The sequence below is a fragment of the Accipiter gentilis genome, chromosome 8, assembly GCF_929443795.1.
Source record: "Accipiter gentilis chromosome 8, bAccGen1.1, whole genome shotgun sequence".
Classification (NCBI taxonomy): Eukaryota; Metazoa; Chordata; class Aves; order Accipitriformes; family Accipitridae; genus Astur; species Astur gentilis.
Window position 1 is genome coordinate 4,704,633 of NC_064887.1, and position 23,850 is coordinate 4,728,482.

Consider the following 23,850-nt stretch of genomic DNA (forward strand, 5'->3'; position numbering starts at 1 on the left):
GCTTAGTGCCATCCCACTAGATTAAATATAGCTGGCAAAGCAAGTACCAGCCTATTTAGTCCCTGCAAGTTTTCCCCTGATCACAGATGATTTCAAGCAGCTGAGGAGTCCCTATGTGGTAATTACTCAGAACTCTGCTGCTTTAACAACGTGGCATGTTCTGAAGAGGAGACTCTCGTATCAGAGCCAAAATATACTGAATCCACTTGCTGGTCTGGCTCCCACTGAGATTACAGAGATCAGGCTATGAGAACACTTTGAGCCAGCATGTCTCTGCAGTCTCCACTCCAGGATGTACTGCAAAGGACACGTACTGTGCATGCTTTGGGGGTGGAAACGTGCTTTACACTCTATTTGTGTGAACAAAGCTGGCAGCTTGGGCGGATATTGTAGAGCAAAGAAGCTCTATTGTGTTTGCCAGTCATCACGAGAATCAAATGAACAAATTTAGAATAATCAAATTGGGCTGAAGTTCCTTTAGCAGAAAACAGGCAAAGACTAGTCAGGCTTGGTAAAAGAGAGTATGGGATATTCTTCCTGAAATAATCCATAGTAAACACTGGGAGAGCAAAATGATCTGCCCATTTTGCTGTTCGTGTCATTGCTCGAGCTCTATCTTTTAGATCATGTAGTAAATCTGAAAAGATACAAGATATAAATTACTTGTGCCTCTCCAATTTAAGAAATGACTAAATGACAAGCTTCAAACCACATACACATTATCACCCAGGGAAAAAAGAATTGCGCACCAAGCCAGGTGAGTCAGTTCCCAATGACAAGAGTCAGAGTAGTAACAAAAACAGATGCAAAGGAAGAGACTCCATCTAAACCTGAAAAGGTTCCCTGATAATCCCCTAAAAGAATTTCAGAGTACAGAGACCTGATAAAGAAGAAAGAATGGCTAAGGAAGCACACAGACCACATCACCAAAAGAAGACAGAAAAACGTATCTAAGACTCTGAATAGGAAGGAACACAAACCTTGTATATTTGGGACTCAAAATGCCAGCAAATTCACACCCCTCCTGCCTGTAACCCTCAGCACTCTCAGTTTTCCCACTCCAGAACTACCATTTATTTCTGCTTACCTTTTTAAATTACTTCAAATTCCTTTCACAAACTCTGGTTACCAAAACCCAGATCCACTCTGTTAGGTGTCACATAAGTTTACTCAAACCTGTAGTCTCTTTGACAAAAACCTCACAAGAAGAGTGATATGCCGATACCAGGTATGGGAAACTGCAAGATTTATCTTCCAGAAAGACGGAGCAGTACTGCTAGATCACTTGCTCTAAGGAATACTAGGAAATTTCTGTGTACAAGTACCCTATCACACTGGTCGTTCATATTACTGTTTTGCTGTTTGCTATCTGGCACCTGTGAGTTAACTCAATTCGTGGTGGTTTTACACACCTACAAAATGGCAAGCATGCTTGTGTTCAGGACTGGGACAAGATAATACAGATATCTGTACCTGAAATCCCTCTGATCACATAAAAAAAAAAAGGATTTTTGAAACCTTTAAAATATCCCATAAAACCCCTAAGACAGTGGCAGGAAGACAAGCTTTTAGGGAAACCGATTACCTTATTCCCAGAAGTTAGGGCATGTCTGTTAGACCCTTGCAAACTACTAGTCAAGAATAACATGCAAGCTCCTATTTCAATGCCTCAAACCTGCTGCTATTTTACTGTGAAAAACTACTCACACATTTTGTGTAGTCGCCATGGCTACACAAGGAAAGTCTCCTAAAAGTTCCAAAACTAAATGTGGGTGCTGGAGCTTAGAGACCCTGTCTGCAAAGCACGATGACATGCAGCAGCCCACTCAGAAAAGTCAGCCACTGAGGATCCGTCACTTGAAAGGAATACCTACGATGCACAGCCGGATCAAAGCTACAGCAAATGAATCCCAGCCCTAAACCAAGAGACAGCCCTTCACAAATAAAAGGACAGCTTATTTTCCATTACAAATGCAAATTCTGCCGATGACTTTTGCTAGGGCAAAGGAGGCAGCAGAGAATCATGTAAAATGAATAACTGTCCAAAAATATTCAGAAAACCATCTTTTCTTTTCTTTTTCCTCATGGATAATGGATGAGCCCTGAGGTGGCAGTGACTTTCAGCAACTACCAACTCAGACCTGGACTTGGATCAGTAACCTAATTACAACATGCTTTTCACTTCTTTCATGAGCTATTCAAGTATCTCAACAGAAACACAAAATGCTTTGTGTGTGTCTGATTACCCCAAACTGTCAGTGGTTCATTCCAAAAGTGTATCCTCACTTAAAAATGGTAGTTCTACCACAAATTAAACTATTATAGCCATGAGTAAAATTAGGTTCCACATTTGTACTTTCTAAAATATCAAAGGCATGATTAGCAAAGTCTTTTGTTCAAGATCTCTAGAGTCCTTGAGGTAATGAAAACTGGGTCATGGAGTAGTTTCTCTTAAAGTAAATGCTGTGTTCAAGCAATACCTGCTTCTGTGACTCATGGAGTATTTGGTCTAGAAAATGGAAATACTGTACCGACACACATACACCAATAGTACCCCTGCCCTCACCAAAAAAGGAGGAAGGGAGGGGGGAAGAAAGGCAGAGCAGATGATCCGAACAGTTTCCTGTTACGATCCCTTGAAAGAAATCCAACCATACTTTCACCCTGCTTTCTGTTTTCTGAATTTCTCCTGACAGTTGGCTCTTTCGTTTGCCAGAACCACAACAAAGGACGGCCTTGAGTTTCCACACAGGCCATTTTCTCCCTCTCTCGTCTCTGATCATCTCACAAAGGTATTATTGTTGCTGGCTCACTGGGGCTCAGTGCACCTGAGGCAGATCAAAGGCACTTTTTAATGCCCGCCTGACCACACAGGTCTCTCTCCCACTGCATTAAATTAAACTCGATGATTAATCTCTGTAGCCCTGAGGGTCCCTTGGTGCACACGGAGAGAGAAAATATATATTTCTATCAAAACACAAGTATAATATACTTTCATTTTATAGCCCTAATTAAAAAAAGGAACAGCTAATTTCAGCCAAATGCAGCTGCATATAGGTCTCATTAAAACACAAATACAACTGCTCTGTGTGCTCTGCATTCACTTCATACAGTCTATGCAGGTAATAGATAAAAGAACAGTAAACCAAAGGCCTTTCACAGATTAAATCCAGAGAAATTTAGAATTTGCTTATTGTCTGCTGGCTAGAGATTGTTATACCTCTGAGCAGACGAGTGAAGGAAGGCAGTTAAGGAAATGATTATAAAATGCTGAGTAGTTACATTTAAATAAAAATCTAGCCAAAACCTACGCAAGTATCTATTCCCGAGTTTGCACTCAAGCGATTAAAAGAGCCTTAAAAGGTTCTACCTTGTCTACGGTGTACAGTCTCTGTATGACTTTGGGGTTGCTTTAATGACAGAACAGAACATTGATTAACATCAACATGGACTTTATCATGTCACTTTTGTTACATTAGCATATTTAATGGAGCCATATCTCTCATGGTTGTGAAGTATGCACACAAAAAGTGCTGTGAAAGTGTATACTGATGTGCCATGCTCTAGTTTGGGAAGCAAAACAAACTATAGCTGTGAGTTGGGTCTATGTTATAACTTACCAATATACATATATTAAAAATTAATAAATAACCACACACATGTCCTTCTCCAGGGCTAGTTATATTAAAGGAATAAGTTAGAGCCAGCTGGCCCATTTCCAGCTGCTCAACATTGCCCTTAGACCTTCTGGGGAAACTGTCTGCGAGCTCCTCAGCTCATTTCAGTCCAGTATTATGTCTCTATTAACCCAACTCATTTTAACAATTTCAACTAACTCAGCTAAATGAAATGGGTTAGGAAGAGTTCACACAAACAGCTGCTTCTGAAAGGGCAGAAACCTCCATCAAAAACCTGGAAATAATAAAAGTAGTGGCAAGCTCGAAAGGTGTCTTCTTCCCCTAGCACTGGTATTTGCAGGATGCCCTACCTGCCCTGTCACAGAAAAAGAGATACCAATGTAATTTTTCAGAAACAGAGTAAGCTAAGAGTGGTGGAGTTGGAGGTTTGAAACTCTTGTGTAGGGAGGAATTCAAATCTATTCCAACTGGTCTACAGCATTTAAGCTTTCGTTAAATGCTGTGCTTCACAATACTAGGATTATTCACATCTTTAAATTCAATCATGTGCTAAAATGCTTTGCTGAACTACAATCCATGTGACAAGATCACCATTTATTCATGCTCAAGATCACCATGTATTCATGCTGTTACTACAAAGACAACTTAACTTACTGTTAAGCCTGACATTTTATTATCAGCCTCCTTTCTTTTACTCTACTGGAGATCACTCTCCATGAAGCATGTCAGTCCTCTCTAAAAACCTCTAGCACTCCCATTGCCATTTGCTCATTTTGGAAAAATCCAAGTTATAATCAGTCTAAATTTAAGACCAAAATGAGTTTTAAATAAAAAATGTGGCAGAAAAGGGTACTTATCTAAATGGAATGCTTTCAGACTCATACATTTTAAAAAGGTATAAATTTCAAAAGCAGACACTAAATTTTAATTGCAATCTCAGAAAAAGCTTTTGTATTAATTCACTGAGAAAAATTAGCAAAGTGAAAATTGCTTATTGGGGGGTTTCTTTCTTTTTAGTCATGATATGTATCATAATTCTATACATCATGGCAACTTTCAGAGGTAGAAGGATTTATATTGATTAAGTGAAGAGGTGGGGGAGAAGGGCTGTGACTGAAGACATGCACTCCTCCAAAGACACTATTCTATAACACATTAGTGACAAGCTTGTCACGGATAACTCAAGCTCAGAGTCTTTGGCTCAGATTTCAGGCTGCTCTTTAAGCCACTCTAGCATCATGGTTTTTACTTACCATGTCATTTTTCAGTATTGATTTCTACTACTATTAAAGTTCTTGCTTGATAGCAAATGCATGGTAATATATAATTAATATCCAAAGGTAAAGATAAGAGTTACCAGAAAAAATTCAAGGAAAAAGAAAAGGGTGAGAAGGACAAAGGTCATTTTTCCCTTCAAAAACATTAGTTAGTATATTCTGTACAAATTAGGACTATGCATACAACCTACCCCCATGTGGCATGAAGATGTTCCACAGATCATAGCAACTCGGGCTGTAATTGGCTGGTTCTCACATGGCAGGTTATGTCCTTTCACATCTGCTCCAATTACTCCTATTAAAATAAAATTAAAATTCTATTTTAAAGAAGAGCAAGCCAACCCTCACAAAACACAGCTTTTCTGCACACAAATAATTGCCAAGTATCTCAGACCACTGCCACAAAACAAAAAAGTCAACTGAGTCAATAAGCAAAGTTATTTTATCAGATCAGATAAAAATGTATTTTTATTCCAGATACGTGAGGACACAAGATGATTTCTTCTATGTTCATGTTTATCATCATAATTTTTAAATGTTGTTTTGACTATAACCTGACTTATATTCTCTTAGGTAGTACACTAACATGCAGACTAAAAGACTGCCCTGTTGTGAAAGGCAGTACAGTAGACTGCAGATATGTTTATTTGTTCATGGTTTATCATGCATATACAGTATGATGTGTTTTGTCAGGGGATGAGTTGGAGAAAGGGGTAACTTGGCAGGAGACTGGAAGGCTGCCAGTTTTGTTGTCTTGACTGCTGCTGCTCTTCTGTCCATGTCAGGCAGAACCATCTAAAGGAAGAGAGATTACTGCTTCCCTTAGAGGAACTATGCTTGGCTCTTAGGAGCTTCTGCGTGCAGGACAGGACAGGACAGGACAGGACGGAGGACAAACTCAGCAAGCACTCAGCCTGCAGCAGAAACGTATACCCAGGAGATGCCAGAGAGGAGCCAGGAGCTTGCTTACAGAATGGGGCAGACCTACAGCCAAGCTTCAGCATGCATTATGTCCTGCTTAATTCACGTAACGGGAGGCTAAAGTGGAAATCCTGCCCTCTCCTCCTCCTCTCCTAGGCTGCACTCTTGCACCACATTGTGCTGCACCCAGCAAAATGCAGCAGCCCAACAAGTAATATTCTTCTGTTGGTCTTTTTTTTTTCTTGAGCATTACCTTTCAACTGGCAAACTGGTCACCAGACTGCGCATCTGCAATGCACAGTCTGGTGACCAGTTTGCCAATCCTGCTAAAAAAAAATAAAGCTTTCTCCTCACTGTAGAAGGAATATGAAAGCATTTGCTGGACACTGTGAAAGATGCCAAGTGTAATTGGCTGGTTAGTATGTGACATTTCATTAACACCTTCTTGTTTAGGTCACCACTGCAAGATTCTGTTATTAAATCGGTCTGTTGAGGTTTGTCTTATCGTGGTTGCCATGGTTATCATGGTATTATCATTGTTGGAAGTTACCTAAATAATCAGAAAATTAAGGTCTAAAACTGTACAGTCTTTAAAAATCTGCCCTTACGTCCCTTTACCCTACCTGGCTTATAACCACGTATAGCATAGCTGACACACACAGAGTTTATTTGTAAGGAACAAAAGAAAGCTGCAAGTATGGCTTCTACCTCTTATGCTGTATTTTTCACTGCTCAAACACAGACATGCATGAGTTCATATTAAGAATTTTGGATAGGGTTCTCTAAAAGGCAATTTCCTGTACTAGGCAACACTATTAGAATTTCTTAAAGGAGCTAAAAATATTGTTTACACTTCAGAGGGAAATCTATTGAACTGAATTGTCAGCATATGTCGCAAATAAATTTTGTATTGTTTATGAAAATACAAGAGCTTCATGTTTAGATATATATTTTTTTTTAATCACCAAGAAAACATGCATTCTGCAAAATACACATTCTGGGCCTTTTTGAAATCAGTGGGATTTTGTCAGTGGCTTTACTAGTGTTTAGAGTTGCTAGAGTCTTCCTATTAGTGATTACTTGAAGTCAGACAGCAAATAAGTGTGGAACATTCTCATAATTATGAAAGCTTAGATATGTTATATGCTAAAAATAATTTAATTGCTGTTATAAGTCACTTTCACCTTCATCTTAGTTGGGACAGACTGAGAACAAGGAGTCTGTACACCACACAAACTGCAGGCGAGATTTTAGAAAAGCAGGCAATCCTTAGTGTGAGTACTTTTGGATCTCTTCAACAGTGACACAGTATTTTAGATACTGTACAATAAATTATCTACTTTTGCTGAAACAATGCCAATGTCTTTTTAAAAGGTGCAATGTAAACATTCTTTTTATGAGGCCAGTCCCAAAAGACTGGCCTCCCATACTCACATTTTTATCTGTAGGTTCTTTTAAATTGGTACAGTAGGTCCAAATGTAAGACATAACTACTCAGCTTTTAGATTTTTACTTTTCCATAATAGGTATCAGATGGACTGATTCAGGAATCATAGAAGGCCTCCACAGACATACGTATTACACAGTTCTTTATATTTACCTTATCTTACTCAAAATTTTGAACCGTACATAAACTTCAGGAAGCTGTCCAGCAAAAACATACTTTATATCCAGCCAAAAGCAGATCTGAACAGTGCATCAAATTTTATTAACACTGAAAACAAGATGTCCATCATGTCATATTGGTTTAGCCTGCAGGATACGAAAGAGCCCTTTTCGTTACTCTGCTGTGACAGAGTATTTAAAAAAAAAACCCAGCAGAATGTGTTCAAGAATAAGAATAATGACACCCACTGGATGTTGCTGTCCCACAAACTAATCTAATGCTTACTAATACACAAGTCATACCCTTCAAACAAATTGTAAACCTCAGTATTTCAATACAGATCACAGCAGAGTAAGCACTAAAACACACATCAGTACCTTTTCAAAACAAAAGTTTTACACCAACTACAAGAGTTACTTATTTCCAGTACTTTCAAATATCTCTTCTCTATTTTCTTTTCTTCTGTGCCCCTTTTATCATTATTAAAAGATTAATATGCTTTAGTGCATTGCCATCCTTAATATCTTTTAATCAGAACACAGTTTCACTTCTATTATCTAGTATCTGTGTTCTCCTTTTGCTTTTCTGTTTTTCCTTCAGGATTTTGAGCTCTGTATTTTACACACTGTAGGTTAATCTAGACCTGAAAAAGGTTAAGGTTCTTGTTATTAACAGCTATGGATGAAGAAGAGCTATTTGGTATTTGAGATGTAGCCACACTATTCATTCTCTTTACATTCATTTGCACTCTCCAGTTCTCCTTTTGCTCCTGCTGTCCCTTTTACTATGCAAATCTTTTCCTTTTTATTGTCTTTTCTACCAGTTTCCCCACCTATTTATTACCCTTCCCACATTCAAGAAGGATGAGTTCCATCTTAAATCGTCCTTTTTTCCCAGATTCTACTCAGTTACGGTGTGATTAGCATGCAGGTTCTCCCACTGCATTACTGACTTTTCCCTCTGTGATGTGTCTCTCCCTCTCTGACAACAACCTCTACATTTTTTTTCTCCTGGCAATGATTTCAGTAGTCTGCTAGTGTTGCCATCTGAGAAAACATATTCTGATAAACAGGACTAGCATAAGCAGGCTGTCTCTATCCACTGAAGTCTTACTGTGATGGATGCCAGTAGCTATATATTTCTGATGTTAGAGTTTCTTTACAGAAGTCTGTAACAAATGAACAGACAGTTGCTCTCTATTCTTCTTTAAATTGAATTCACTGATTTCAGCACACAAAATTTACTGGGCAAACTTTTTGTGCTCTGAATCCAGTACTCACATAATCATGCCAATTAAATGAGGACCCTCCACTGTCATTTTCACGTGCTCTGTGACAATCCAGTTTTTCAGCAAGTTCATTATTTCGTGTCAGCTTATTATCACATCCTTTTCAAGAAAACAAAACTGCCAGGGCACATAGTTTTAAGCACGTTTTTATGCAATTAGGATACTAATTGACACCAACAGATTTTTAAGTAAGTCACAATAGTAGGGACACAACACATCTACAACTATGACACTAAAACTCAGTCTTCCTTTTTGCAGCTGGATCTATATCTAATCCTTCTGAGATAATAAGAAAAGCAATCTACATGATTACTTAACCTCATTAGAAACAGTTATCAGAAGCAAAGTAAATGGATTTAAACATTTTAAAAGTTCCAGGCCACAACTCCTAGAAGAACAAATGAGATTTAAAACACCACAAAATATTTGAAAAAAACCTAGTACTTTAGCAGCTAATATTTTATGTAGATCTAGAGAAAAATACTCTGATGAGCAACAGATTTCCATTGAACAGTACTGTTTCAGTAACACTGAAACTTTCTGAGGTAAAACTTTTTTTCTTAACTATCAAACTAAAAAAACCTCAATTTCCTGCTGAACAAGTTACACTGAATCACTTTGTTATTGACTGTATTTAGATAAGGCCAAACAGCATAGTAAGAAAATGAAGCCGTTGAGCCTCACCAAATACATTTCAACACAGCTGAAACTGGGCACATGAGAATATTGCACCGTAAAAGAAAAAAATCTAAGCATCAGGCCTCTGACTCTAGTTATGGATAAAAAGTTCAAAGTCACAGAAGGGGAATGCTGTGCAATGGCCAGTTCTCCCTCTGCTCTTGTTTGCTAGTTTAGATACACAGTATTTACACATTCTAAGCCCCTAGACCAAAAGCAGCATTTTTGGTATGTATCCCACATTGTGCTAGCATAAATGTATGTGAAAAAGTCTCTATTGCATTATTTAAACAAAGCATGAATTGCTTCTAAAACTAAGAAGGAAGACTACGAACAAGCCTCAGACCTGAGACTTCTCCCTTAGAATGTTTTTTTTATTTTTCTTGCCTGTCCCCAAAGTTTTGAGCAGGAGAAGATGCAAACTCTCAGCATGCTGGCATGCCAACACAATGGTGTCTCAGTTCAGGAATTCAAAGTGGAAGTAGCAGAAGTTAACAAACAATTTGGAAATCCAGCTGGAAAGAAATAAACAGTGATAGCCCCTTTCTATAAACAGATACCCAATATTAGCAGTTACTCTGAGGATTTTTTATTTTAGTTAGGCTATTTCATAAGAATAGCATCAGAGCAAATTGCTGGATACAAAACAGGCTGTAAGAAAAGTGGCTTTCTAAAATTAATTCAATACATTCCTGCCTCCAAGAATAGTAAATATATGACTGAGTACCTAGTCCTCCAGCATGTGCATCAATGAGAGATGCTGCTACTGCAATCCCTTCAGGGAGACCGAGATCTTTCGCAGCTTCTGGCGTTAGACCTTTTCCAACAGACTCTCCAGGAGACAAGACGTGGTTTCCTGGGCAGACACAAGAAAAACCAAACACCTGTCAATTTACTAAACAGAAAAACAAATGTGTATGTTATTATAAAAACTCCCTTCCTCTCCCTCAAGTTAGTGTGGTATGTATAAAAGAAAAAAGTGCATCAAAGAACTCTGATTAAGAAGCATCTTTCATTATCTGCCTGTATATTAAATACAACCATGCTACATCAGGCTGCCCCATAGCAATTTAAAAGTTCAAAAGTATTCAATGTCCTATCTAGCCACAGAGAAAGATTTCACCACAAGCAATTAAATTCTGCTTGGAATCTTTCCAAGAGATATGAAATACTTATGCAGAAATCCCAAGTTCTTGTGGTAGTTACTGACTGGGCTGCCTGCAGCCATTCTCTGTGCACATGAACGAGATTCAGCTCAACCCATGCTCACAACTACAAACTGCACCTGTTGCACAAGGCAGGAGCCAGTTTTTTTTTTTCATTTCCATCTCTTTCCACCAGTTTCTACTACGAATAGGTTAGCTATAGTAACAGAAACGCCAAAAAAGAAACTGGCTTAAGCAGCAAATTCTTCCTATTGCAGCCGTATTTCCTCACAGACTTAAACAATCCCTTTTTGAGCCTTCATTGGCCTTATGAAGTATGAAGAACATTATGGTCACCCTGAACACAAGCAATACAACCCCTCCCTCTCAGTCCTGTCACCAGGGAGCCTGGTGGCAGGTCCCATCTTCATTTGTCTCTGCTACCACAATGCACGTTAAGTTTTGTCCTGCGAAAAGAGATTGTTTCAACAATTAAATCATGGCGATAGAGACTGCTCAGAGCTTAGAACAAACCTAGGGTCATTAAACTTTCAGAATTTAAGGACACCCACTCCGACAGCCTCCCCTCTGGCTGCTGAGTATAACCACAGCTGAAGCAATGGGACTGACAGCTCCTGGAACTGCACACACTTCCCTATTTATCTAAAGATTTGGTGGGTGAGAGGCAGTGAAAGGCACAGTGGGAGCTCCCATATACCTCCCTGCCAATACCATGGCTTTTAGTACATATCTGTAGCATTTACTAAATTCAACAAACCTTCTGGGCAGAGTTGACAAAACTCCTTTATAAAATTAAACAAGCCTGTTTTCACAGTCAATTCTATTGAGAATGTTACATCTAAAGCACGTTCTGAGCGTAGAAAGGAAGTAAAACATCCTCTACAATAGAGATTAATTAAGAGGAAGAGCATATCATAAAATATCAGGAATACATTAATGCCCATGAGCATAATCTTCAAGAAATAGAGTTATACTACCTTACTGTCAGATGAAAAGAAGGTTGTGATATTAAATTCATGGGTGGAAAATGGGTCTTCAATTTTACATATGACTTAGATCTTTGTCTTTGCTGTAAATGATGTTGGTTCTTCACATTAAGGAAGCTGCCCACTTCCTGACGGATGCAGTGGATGGAGCACTTTGTCATTAGACAGCACCCACAACTTCTCGATGTTTGTTTCTCCAAGAGCTCCTATTCTATTGACAGCCACACCGCCACCTCTGAAATGCTAGGCTGAATCCCATACTGGAAATTTAAAACAAGTATGTACAGCCAAAATTTCTGCACTTGACTTTGGGTTTATATTCAAATATTGGGGGAAGTAACCAAACCTCACCATTTAGCTCATACCGAAGGAAATGATGATATTAAACTATCTCCTCACAGGAAAAAGATGTATATATTATATTAATTCTTAGTGTAGAGTCAAAACATTGTGCTAGCTTTTTTCAAGAGGTGTATCTTTTGCATTTTTTTCCCCAATAAGTAGGAGAGCATCATGTTTCTCTTTAAGAGAACTTTTGTATTACCTTTCTGGTTTTTTAAGACATTGGAGAATACTAGTAAAACAAAGTTGTCTGCTTCTCCTGACATTCAAAGACCCTGCAGATAGAAGGAAGTTCAAAAGAGTTCATGCAGCTAGACCCACATTGTCTTCTTCAGAATCAGTTGCCTGACAAATATCTTGTATATACAGCATGAGATTAAATTAATCTGAAATAAAACCTCTTCCCAGGCACTCAGTTCCACAGTTGGCTTGTTTATATCAGTCATACTGGTCAAACATTTTAATGTGTAATTATTATGTGGTTAAACTCCATTTTAGAGATCAGGGCTACTATTAGTCAAAATCTTTTCCTACCAGCTTCTCAGTTAGTCTATTTCTAGTTAATGAGCACTAAGGGAACAATTTCAGAGATAAAGATAATCCAGCAGTAGAAAATGATCCTATAGATCCTTTGGTACTAGTAATATATTGGAACGACCAGCAGCATAGCTATCCCCCGTGGGCATAAAACATGTGAGAATGTACAGGGATGGGCTTCTTGTGATTGAAAGATGCAACATAATAATCTTGTATTTAAAAAAAAAATAATCATTAACAGTAGAGTATGCCCTGTCTGTCTTAGGAGTCAAAGTAAACCTGAACAATTATTCCTTGACTGAAAGCACTTCCTGACAACCTGGGAAGCGACAGCAGTCAGAAGTCACCCATGACAGGGATTGCGAAGGGGAGTCTCCTAGGTCACCCAACAGTCAGGGAGAACAGAAAAGAGGTGTCAGCAAGTGAGTGCAGCAAGGAGAGGATCCTGACTCTGCCCCTCTACTTCATCCTCCCAGTTTAGAAACCAATGAAAGTTCTGCTGCACCCATACAGTACATTCATAAAGAGCTTTGTAAAAGGGAAGAAGCAGGCTCTGCATGGGCACTCTTTCTGTCATCGTGGAAGTTACCTCTCCACCCACACGAGTGTGAGTAAGTAGGTGTGGAATGGGCAGAGCCTTGACTGAAGCACATGGGTAGAGACCTGGAAAGGGAATTATAATTCTCATGGTTTACTCTTCACTGAAAAACAAGAAAACTCAGCTAAGCATCAGTATGCTTAGAATCTGCAGGTATAAAGCTATTAAATGACAAAATAAAAAAAAACACAAAAAGCAACCAAAGAGGAGCCACAATTAAAAAGTAAAGCATTTGAAACAGATCGTACTCGAGTACTAGACTGGGAGAGAGTGAACAGATTCTTACTTGAGCAAAACACAGAGGCTTTAGAAGTCAAGGGACAGCTACTATAAAAATAAAGGTATTCTACAGCTACACACCAGCATTTCAACGGCAGGTGCTGCCACCCTTAAATCCTACCTGTCAGGGGAAAGAAGCTGTCAGAGAGGGAAGAAGGGAAATGAGAGCTGCCTGCATACAGAGGCGGGCAGTGAGAGTATTACAGAAGGCTGCATAAAAGAGGCAGTGAAAGGACCGAGTCTTCTCAAGGCTCCTGCCAAAGTAAATGTATCGAGTCTTTTGTTTACAGTAGTCTCCTGTGCAAGTCATTTACCTTTGCTATAATGACTTCCAAAATTAGACCTAACCAAACAAACCCATAATGGCTGAAGCTGGAGAACTTTCTGTTTCACATTCATACAGCTGTTTCACTCATGCAATGCCTTAATCCACAACCTTTTCATTTCGTACGAGACAGACTATTTCTAGCTATTTTTTCCCCTATAAAGCAGCAAGTTTACAAAAGGAAAAAGCTGTCTGAATCTCTTCCTCCTCTTTTATCCTTCTTCGAAGACTAATGTTAAGCGTTTGCTATGATCAGGTTTTGTTTAAAGAATTTATGCGGTACCAACGACCCTCTACCTTTTTCGGCAGTTACCACAGCAACCAGCTATTTACCAGACGCAACACACAAGGCAGACAATACATCTTCAGTCAACTTTAGTAATCAAAATTCACTGTACTGGCTTACTAATATTTAACAGAACTAGGTACTTTAGGACTTAAAAACAACAAAAGCAGAGCGCAGCAGGGGACCCAGCTGACTCAACTATGATATACTCACTGAGAACAGCTTTTCATCTATCATGCAGAACGTGGCTGCGCTTCATATGCACTTATATTTAGCTGTATAAGTGCATAAAAGTACAAAAGGAAGAAAATCAAAAGGAGATGTCCCTTTTCTTCACTAACTTGACACAAGCAAACTTGAACTTGGATATATCGATCCCTTGCTGAAACCCCAGCAACCTCAGAAAGAAACCCAACCAAAGGGTACAACCTGTCTCCATTTTATAGCCTCTGCCAAACTGGACAATATAAATGCTTTTTCATTTAAAAGACAATACCTAAAACAGATATCCTGTTAAATAAGCGATATATAACATGCATTGAAGAAGTTATCTAGTTAAACAAAACAGCGCTAAGTAAGCATCAAAAGAAACAGGACCTCAGTAAAAAGAAGCACTGTCCATCCAAATGGATCTCGTAATAAGCAATGTAAGGGATTTTCCCCCCTCGATGCTTTGTTCGTTACAAAGCTTGTAGACAATCTCCAATTCCGTGTTTTATAATAATCCTTACAATGCCAAAAGCCTGGGATATGCAAGGAACCTGAGTAAATAATATAACTCTTCTGATACATCATCCCAACCCTATCTCACATACAATACATTACCAAATATCCCTCTCAATTATGTAAGATACTCACATTTAACTGAGATGTGTGTGGCTGATTGTTCTACAGTTTTTAACTCATCTGATTAGGAAAAAACAGCGCTAAGATCAGAAGGAAGCAGCATAATGATGTGGACTATAAAAACGTAATATTAATTTTTTCTTAGGACTGAATGCATGGTGGTTAAAGGGTGTTAGAAACAGTCAGATTTGGGGCTTTTTTAACCTGGAAATACCCTCCATAAAATTTCCTGGTTAGCAGTTAAAAACTCTAGAATTTTCATTCAGGAAAACCAAAACAAATTGTGATATTATAGGCCACCTTATTTAAAAGTGAGAAAAACAGTTGGTTAAACAAAATCACTTTGGCTTTCTTCAGCTCAAAATTCATCGCTGTCTATGCGAGCTGCCACAGTAGCTTGAGGCAAATCTAATTTGGGTCCTTTCCATCCCACTCTCCCATACAGCTTATGCTTTTGGCTGAACTACATCTCAACTACCTAACATGTAATTACTTAAGGCAGACATATTAGGTTGCTAAATACTGGCAAAAGCAAGCAACCTATGTGCAGGCAGATCCCGATTCATTAAGCTGAAAAGTAAATTGGTCTGCAGACCATAGGTGCCTACTTCAACAAAGACTACTGCCTTCTTGTCCAAATGAAAGAGAGCTACTTCATGTATAAATGATAAGCTTTCCTGGTTAAAGGTCAAAAGAAAAAGAAAAAAAGCATTCTGCATCATTGGATCATTAGGCATGTACATTGACAGACGTGACTTGAGTTTTCATTACTAGATTTCAGTGAAACGGTGCGGAATGAACATCTCTTGTAATGCATGGTTCACTACTCGCTATGCTGACACGCATGTGGCTATACTATACATATATTTGGATGTCTTACTAAGTAACTAGATGCAATGTATTTGCGTCCAAACTCAGCTACCTGACCTCACATTTTTGCTCGCAAACTCACATTTTTGCTCGCAAACAAGAATTTCAGTAGGCTGACCATTTAGATTTCTGGCACATTACAGTACAATATTCCTAATAGTCTCTCTAAATACAAAGATCATCAATGTAAATGACGTGGCTATTGCTATACTTTCAGAATTGCAAATAATCAGACTTTGGTTTGGTAAAGTACATCACTAAGATTGCAGAGGCAATTTAGCTTGTATTGATTACAGATTATTACTTAACAGAATGTTTTTTTATTACTGAATGTTTTTTAATAATTCACATGATGATAGTAACTTCTCTCTGAAGAAGTAACTACCCCTTTTTCAAAACCGAAAGAAATGACAGATCAAAAATAACCTGATCAGTTACTGAAAGGACGCTTTTGAGCCTTTCAGCTAAGCTTCTGATACCTGCACAATCTTATTCCCCACCACATTCACACAGTATCCAGTTCTAATACCTCTACTGAGAAGATACTGATGCATTATAAAGGGTTCAGAAATGAGTCAGGAAAGCAATTACAAGGATTGAGAAGTATGACAGTTCACATAAGGGTTTTGGTGAAAAACCTCAAGCAGCTCAGTGTTTTCCTTTAACATAGAAAATTTCAGTCTGTGCAGGTCAGGCATGTCACTACAGTCTGCCAGACAAGAGTAGGAAGTTAAAGTTCAGATGAAAAATAAAGTGTATTCTTTAATTAATTATTAATTTTGAGAAATGACAGCAACTAACCATCAACAACCTTTAAGTATGAAGTGGGCTCTCCATCACAGGAAATTATAAAATGAAGACTGGTTCTAAGATACACTTTAAACTGCTTAAACATTAATTTTAGAGAGTCCAACAGCCTCTGACTTGGAGGAAGCCGGCAAATTGTTTGAAATAGTCTTTCTGGTTTTGTGAATCCCGACTCAAAAAGCGGACACCGCTGTTTGAAAAGCTATCTCAGTGTGAGGCTTAAGCAAAAAAAAGATGATGAAGAACAAATCAGGACCACGGAGAGGAAGAATCAGGTAAAAAGAAGAAATTACCCAGAACTGTTCTGAGAAATGCTTTTTTTTTTTTCTTTTCTTTTTTTAGAACTGTATGAAAAATGAGAAAGGAGCATAATGTTTGAGAAATTTAAATATTAAGCAATCACAACAGGCTCGGTCTGCTCACAGCTTCTCCTGTGACTTCTAAAATGAGAAATTCAAAGAAAAAAGCTACTAGATTTGATCCTAGCAAGAAAAAGTTCACAAGTCCATGGTGTTGCCAGAGTAGCAGAAAATATGATTCCCCAGGCAGACAGAGCCTGAGATCAGAACTCTGGAAATGGACAGTGTGAAAGCTTTTTATTATTATTTTTTGAACATTTTGTGAATTATTATTTTTTGAAAGCTCTAAGCTTTTACTATAAGTTGTCTAAGCTATGACGGAGCCCGAGGATGAAAGAACACCACACAGTACTCCTCACTTCTTGCAGCTGAGAGGAGGGAGAACTGGAAAGGTACCATGTGCCAGCAGGACTCAACCTGATGATAAACAGGGTGAATGATGGTTCCTTTCCTTACAGCGGAAGAGGAATGGAAAATGTCACCCAGGAAACACTGTGAAGAAACCTGAGCTAACCAAGTTTAGCCCAGCCTATTAAAGAAGAGCTATTGGAAAGAGAAGGAATATCTCAGGCTGGAGAAATTGGCCGACGGGACACTCGTGAAATTCAAGAAAGGGAAAAGCAAAGTTCTGCACATGAGGTGGAAGGACCCCATGCACCAGGACAGGTTAGGGGCTGACTGTCTGGAAAGCAGCTTGGCAGAAAAGGACGAGGAGGTCCGGTGGACACCACGCTGAACGTGAGCCAGTGATATGCCCTTGCAGCACAAGCGGCCAACAGCCTCCTGGGCTGCGTTAGGAAGAGTGCCAGCAGCAGACCGAGGGAGGTGATCCTTGCTCCCTGCTCAGGAGGCCACATATGGTGTGTTGCGTTTTATACTGGGCTCCCCAGTACAGGAGAAACATGGACATACTGGAGCAAGTCCAGAGAAGGACCCCAAAGATGACAGAGGCATGTTGTACAAGGAGAGACTCAGACACCTGAGACTTTATGCCCAGCAAAGAGAAGGCTTGGAGGTGGGGCGGGAGCGGGGAGGGGGAGGGGGGGCAGATCTTATCAACATATATGCAAATATCTGACGGGAGGGAGTAAAAGACCACGGAGCAAGACTCTTCTCAGTGGCACCCAGTGACAGTACAAGTGCACAAACTGAAATACAGGAAATTACATTTAAACAAAAGAAAAAATGTTTTTATCAGGGAAAAGTGGTCAAGACACTGGAACAGGTTGCCCAGGCAGATTTTGGTGTCTCCATCCTCAGAAATTCTCAAAACTCAACTGGATACAGCCCTGAGCAACCTGCTGTAGGTGACCCTGCTTTGAGCATGGGGAGCTGGACTAGATAATTTCCAGAGGTCCCTTCTAACCTCAACAATTCATGTGGTTCAGTGATCTCAAGATGGAAAAAACATAAAATAAAATCACAGGAACGTGTAGCTTTTCTGAGAAAAGTTCTTTCTAACCTCTTACTGCTGAATCATATATTATGAAATAAGGCCTCAAGCTTTGAGGAAGGAGACACCCTAAAACCTCTTTGCGCTGTGCCAGTTTCAGCTCCTTTACAGTTCCTGCAGCTCTTGGATGGACTGAAATGACAGGAAGCCAGAAAAATGTTAGCATATTTGGAACACTGTTCAGTTGTAAATTCCATGAATTTTGACAGCATGTAAGTGTAAATATCCCCTGATTCATCCTTTTAATTTTGTTTGAAATTGTAACATGTTGTAATTTATTGGGGATAGCAAAAGAGCACAGAGAGACAGATAAAGGCACCTCATACTTAAAAAGACTCCTTTTACTTATTATTCTCTACCGTTTGCAAAGTACAGTGTTTAAAGCTCATTATTACAATCCAGCTTTATGAAGAACTGGCAGCTGCAAGCTGACCTGAAAAAAATATAAAAATCATCATCCCTTTCCCTCAGCCTTCAAGGAAATCCCTCATATACTCCAGAGCATCTACCATCAAAGGCCTTGGAAGAGATAGAGAACTGGCAGAACTAATGGACTGACCATTCCCTTCACAGCTGCTGTAGCAGAAGTTAATATTGACTGTATTCTCCCACCCTGGACTGAATCTTCATTTTCAGCCTAATGTAAATAAACGAATAGAACTTCCAAGTATTAAAACTGACCACTTCTGACAAAATACAAAACCTAAACAGATTCTATTTAAGTGTAAAAAGTGAGGTATACAACACCATTATCTTCATTAGCTTTGTATATGAAAGTAGACACTGGCACATGCAGGAATATAACCATTCATATAACAACACGTTCATGAATAAACAGCCTGCTGTTTTGTCACTTGTTTGAATGCCTAAAGGAACACAGAGTTGCACCTACAGTTGAAAACCCAGCATATTGTAAAGCTTGTGCACAGTAAGAATGACAGCAGGTACCAATCAAAAGTCTCACAGCTGTCAAGTCCCAAATCATATACAGTTTTCTTTATTATGAATTTATGAATAAGTACTGCAAACAAAAGAGCATTAGAAAGGAACATCCAGTCTTACAATTCTACAGATCCTTCTTTTCAAGGCACTCAAAAATGGCATATGCAAGTGCGTTAAAACATCCAGCTTCCAGTCCCCAAAGTCCTGGAATTAAGGGAAGAGTTACAGACAAGAGACTGCAAAGTGCTAGGGCTTTACACTGAAGTACAGACAGAGTCCTGGAACAGGTAGGGTGACACTATTGTACTGATGTAAGGGAGTAAAGATCACTAACCATAAATGCACTTTAGAGTCAAGTTGAACCCTTCATAATTGAAAACACATTGTCAAAATTTTAAAACAACAACAACAAAAAAATCTTAAGAAATCCTACTGGAGGTGGATTGAGGCAATCTGTGGAAAATAAGAATCATTCTTCCTGAAGGTGGCTAAGAAGGATGAGTGGGTAAAAGATGCAGAGTGTGATTTAAGCAAAGAGATGTATAAGGACCAGAGGGTGTTCTTCCTTACACCACCATCCCCTGCAAAGTCAAAATCAAACATGAAAGAATTCTACCAATCTTATGCTGAAGTAAATTAAGCAAAACTACAGTTTTGAAACAGAGAGAGAAGTGCTGCTTGAAGACAGGCATAAAACTCTGATCTCCATATTATCCAGTCATATGAAAGTTTAAGGGAAAAAATCCAAGTAATTTTGAGAAAAAGTTTATCATTTTGTGAACAGGATTGTTGATGATGGTTGTCTACAAAAACCTATCTCTGCTGATACCAAAATCTGTCCATGCAAGAGTTATTTTCATTAGCATACTAATTTCAAGCTTTAAAGTTCAAGGCAAGCACTGAATTTCTTTAAAACTTGAGAGATTTAAACAATCCAAATTCTTTTCTCAGTTTTGCCTCAGTTGTTCATAAAGATGCCATACATATGAGCTGTGTATTTATTTACTTTTGAGGATGTGGCTGTAAAGTCCTAGTCGGGAAAAAGCTGGGAAATGGGTTTATGAAATCCTTTTCATGTTGAAGGGCTGTATTTCCAAGTATGAAGCTCGCTTTTCGAAAAAATACTTCATTTAAACTCAGCGTGCTGCTCCATCACAGATGAAAGAAGGTGACAAATGCCCCTTCACAAAAGATAGCATTTTAGCTTTCAACACACGATCTACAAGAACAATAAAACCTATTCTGCAGTACCTGCAATGCTCTCTCAGGCAAAGGCACCATCTTCAACCAAAAAAAGACCCGGCATAAAATATTACCATTCAATAAAAAATCATTATCTGGTCCCTTAAGTAGCCCCTGAAGTAGAGGGCTGTGGTGAGAATTTATCAGCCATTTTCCTCCAAATGGAATATATGCTTCAGTACCCTAAGAGGTCTATAGTACATGAAATTTTAACGGAATTGTTAATGTCTTTCTAGGTTTTATAATACCACAAAGAGATACTCATCATGTGCTTTCACCACAGCAGATAAATGCTAATGCCTGTAGTACACAACACTTTCATAGTGGTTTTGAGTACAAGCCATCCTCTACTCTCTTGGTGGGCAAATTAATGGGATCAGTAAATTTTGTAGTATCTCCAGACAACACTCTTTACCTTCGCAAACGTGATCAGTAAATTCACGATATACAGAAGGGGCCACAAATAACTTATGTGGATTCCCTGAAAGGTTAGTCTGCTCTGAGAAATGTAAAATGTCAGAGGCCTGGGAATTTTCATATGTGAAACCACGCCTTGATGTGGGAAAGGTTTGTGGAAGATCCTAAAGGTCAGATGTGAGGGTCTCCCTTATCAACAAGGTCATATGTTAAGTTAAACTGAAACTAAGAGAAGCGTACTACCTGGAACCACAAGCACCACTCTGATTACAGTAAATATATTGTTAAAGGGCAAGACATTTTAAAAGTGATGTTTAAAAGTATATTTAAAAGTATATTTATCAGAATAAAGAAATACGTACGTTAAATAAGTTGTTCACAGGTAATTTCTTTACATATTTCCAGTGTCATGAAAGTTAAAGCTACTTCAAAAAATAAGTCTAGTCATAATCATTCATCTAGAGTTCCCGCTGATTGAAAACAATAATGATTTCACTAGAGATTTAAAAAAACACATAGCTTTTCTGCCTACTTTAAACTGGTAAACTATGTATTTACTTTTGTTACAGTAAGAACATTTTGCTAATTTTATCTTGTGACATTTTACTTTGTTTAGAAAGAAATGATAACTCAGAGCCTGCTAATCTTTTAGGAGAGATATGTGAGAAAAATACTATTATCTCTCTTCACAAGGGGAACGTGCAAGCATTAAAATACATCCTTGTATTTGAGCTAAACAAACCTTGAGCAGACATACATAGACTTGAACAAGCTTGAGAACAGAAAAGGAAATTCCACTAGAATTACTTCAGACTTGTTAGCTTTTTGGTTTTGTTTTCATTTTAGGAGGGGGTTTTGACCATGTACAATCTTCCTTCAACCTACTCCTACCTAGGTTATCTGGCAATTTTGAGTGCCTTAATCTGCCAGCCAGCTAAGTCTACTGCTTCGAATTCTTTTCTGTCAGCCGTAGCACACTATGACGTGCCTCCTGGAAGCACACGCTCTGACTGTTTGTCCATATGAGTTACTTAATACAAACTGCCTTCCTTTATGTATAATGTGCTGAAGTTAACGGCAGCTGAGACTGTTCACTTACGGGACAGCACCCTGAAGCAATATGATAAATATAGCCCGAGTTCAGTTTGTGCAAAGTGTGATCCTGTGTTCGTTGTGCCCAGTGTAGCATTTGTGGGCTCCTGGGAGGAGATCTATGCAGTGATGGTGCCTCACCACCAATGCCAACACCTTGGGAGTTGGTAGGAAGGAATCTTCCACTATACAAGATTATTCCAGCAGCAGTTTGACCAGTGCTGCTCAAGCGACCGAATGGCACTTTCCCGGTTGGCACTTTCCCGGTAGGTGGATCTACACTGTCCTGATTAATTTAACTTCAGTAAAGGAAAGCTGAGCTTATTCAAAATGCTCTTCCCAAGTCCATCAACACTGAACACTCATTAAAACAAGCAAACTCCCCCAAACCTTCATAGGAACGATGTTACCATTCCCATTTTCCCACGTACAGGGACACCGACAAGATTAGGCGTGGCAGAAAGCAAAGCACTTCCACAGCACGCAGCACAGACCTCAGCATCGTTAAGTAGCTTCTAGGTGGGGAGTGAGTTGCTTTCTTTTGCCGTCTTTCTGTCTCCTTCTGAAGCTAAACCCTTCCAAGAGACTCCAATAAGCACAGTTTAGAAGTTAAACTCAAAGGAATGAAGGAGTAGTTGCTATCTGGTTTCCATATCCATACATAGAGCTCCTTACTCCCTCTTCATAAACACATGAATGAAGGTCACTGCCCTGCTTTTTTGTGATTTTATCACACAGCTAAATATAATGAATGTAACACCTTCCTTTTTAAAAAAAGGCAAGGTTAGACAAACGGTCATGTAAATAAGCATATATTCTTCCCAAGGCCAGGTTTCAGCATTATTATGCAAAACAGAAAGTGTCTTACACTTTGGATACACATAAGGTAATCAGCCCAAGAATCTGAAAATCAAAGGATTTCTCAAGGTGAGTAAAAGTATGTGCTCTCCAGAAGCCTCAAATTCTAGCCTACAGTTTGGTGCATTTCTGGAGGTCAGATTCTGCTTCTCCAACTCCAGCTGAGACGCACCCAGGTATGCTGTGGTTAATTTCTTGAAAATCAATGCAATTGCCCAGGGAACTAGACACTTTCCCCATTAACTCAGGAAAACATTTTTGTCTTGCAAGAGACACCTATCAACAGAAGTTAATTTACTGATTTATTTTGTAAACATTGTGTTTTAACGAAAATGTAAGCCTGATATTGGAAATTAATGATTTTTGTCTTGATAAATGTTGAGCCAAATATAGATTAGTTTTATGAGGCTTCCATCACAACAAAAGACCCTTTTTATTAATGGCTACTTTATCATTTAAAACATGTATGTTTAGTTACTTAAAATGGCAAATTGCTTTGCACTGTCCTTGAAGTGCATTGCATAAATATTGTATTAAAGCCTTAGCTTACACTTCATAAATAATTTATCTTAAAAATACTCTTCCATGAGACCACCAGCTGCTGAGATGTTCAATTTTCTGGTAAAAACATGTATTTATTGCAAGTCTTATTTTAACTTGTTGAAGATTTGCTAAAAGCCACACGTGGTAGATGTTGTAAGAATTGTATTCAAACTAAAACCTCAGGAAGCTAAAAGCCTAATACTTCTAGTAGGTTTTATACCTTTGCATGAGCAGTTGCAGGGGGAAAAGCTGAAATCTATTCAAGGAAGCTTTCAAGTATAATTTTCTGATAACCTGAAAATGTTTTAAGAGTATATTTTGTGATGATCAGAAAAGTTTATAGATTTCATTACATTTCATTTCACTACAGTCCTCTCTTCGCCATTTCCATTTCATGTTGCTGCATTTAAACTGCTGTACAAACTTGTTCAAAGTGCTAGACATTAAGAAAAAAAAATCAAAGGAAATTTCAGATAATTAACTTTGATGAATGA

General features: G+C 38.6%; 1 protein-coding gene across 8 annotated transcripts in view; it reads right to left on the bottom strand.

The window, feature by feature from the left end:
• FGGY (FGGY carbohydrate kinase domain containing) overlaps positions 1-23,850 on the bottom strand; it is a 327,630-nt gene that overhangs the window by 64,936 nt on the left and 238,844 nt on the right. For all 8 annotated transcript variants that reach the window (XM_049807620.1, XM_049807621.1, XM_049807619.1 and 5 more), the window contains 2 exons: positions 10,136-10,264; positions 5,107-5,210 (listed from right to left, as the gene is read on the bottom strand). In XM_049807620.1, coding sequence (XP_049663577.1) covers positions 5,107-5,210; positions 10,136-10,264 — 233 coding nt within the window. The remainder of the gene's footprint in view (positions 1-5,106; positions 5,211-10,135; positions 10,265-23,850) is intronic.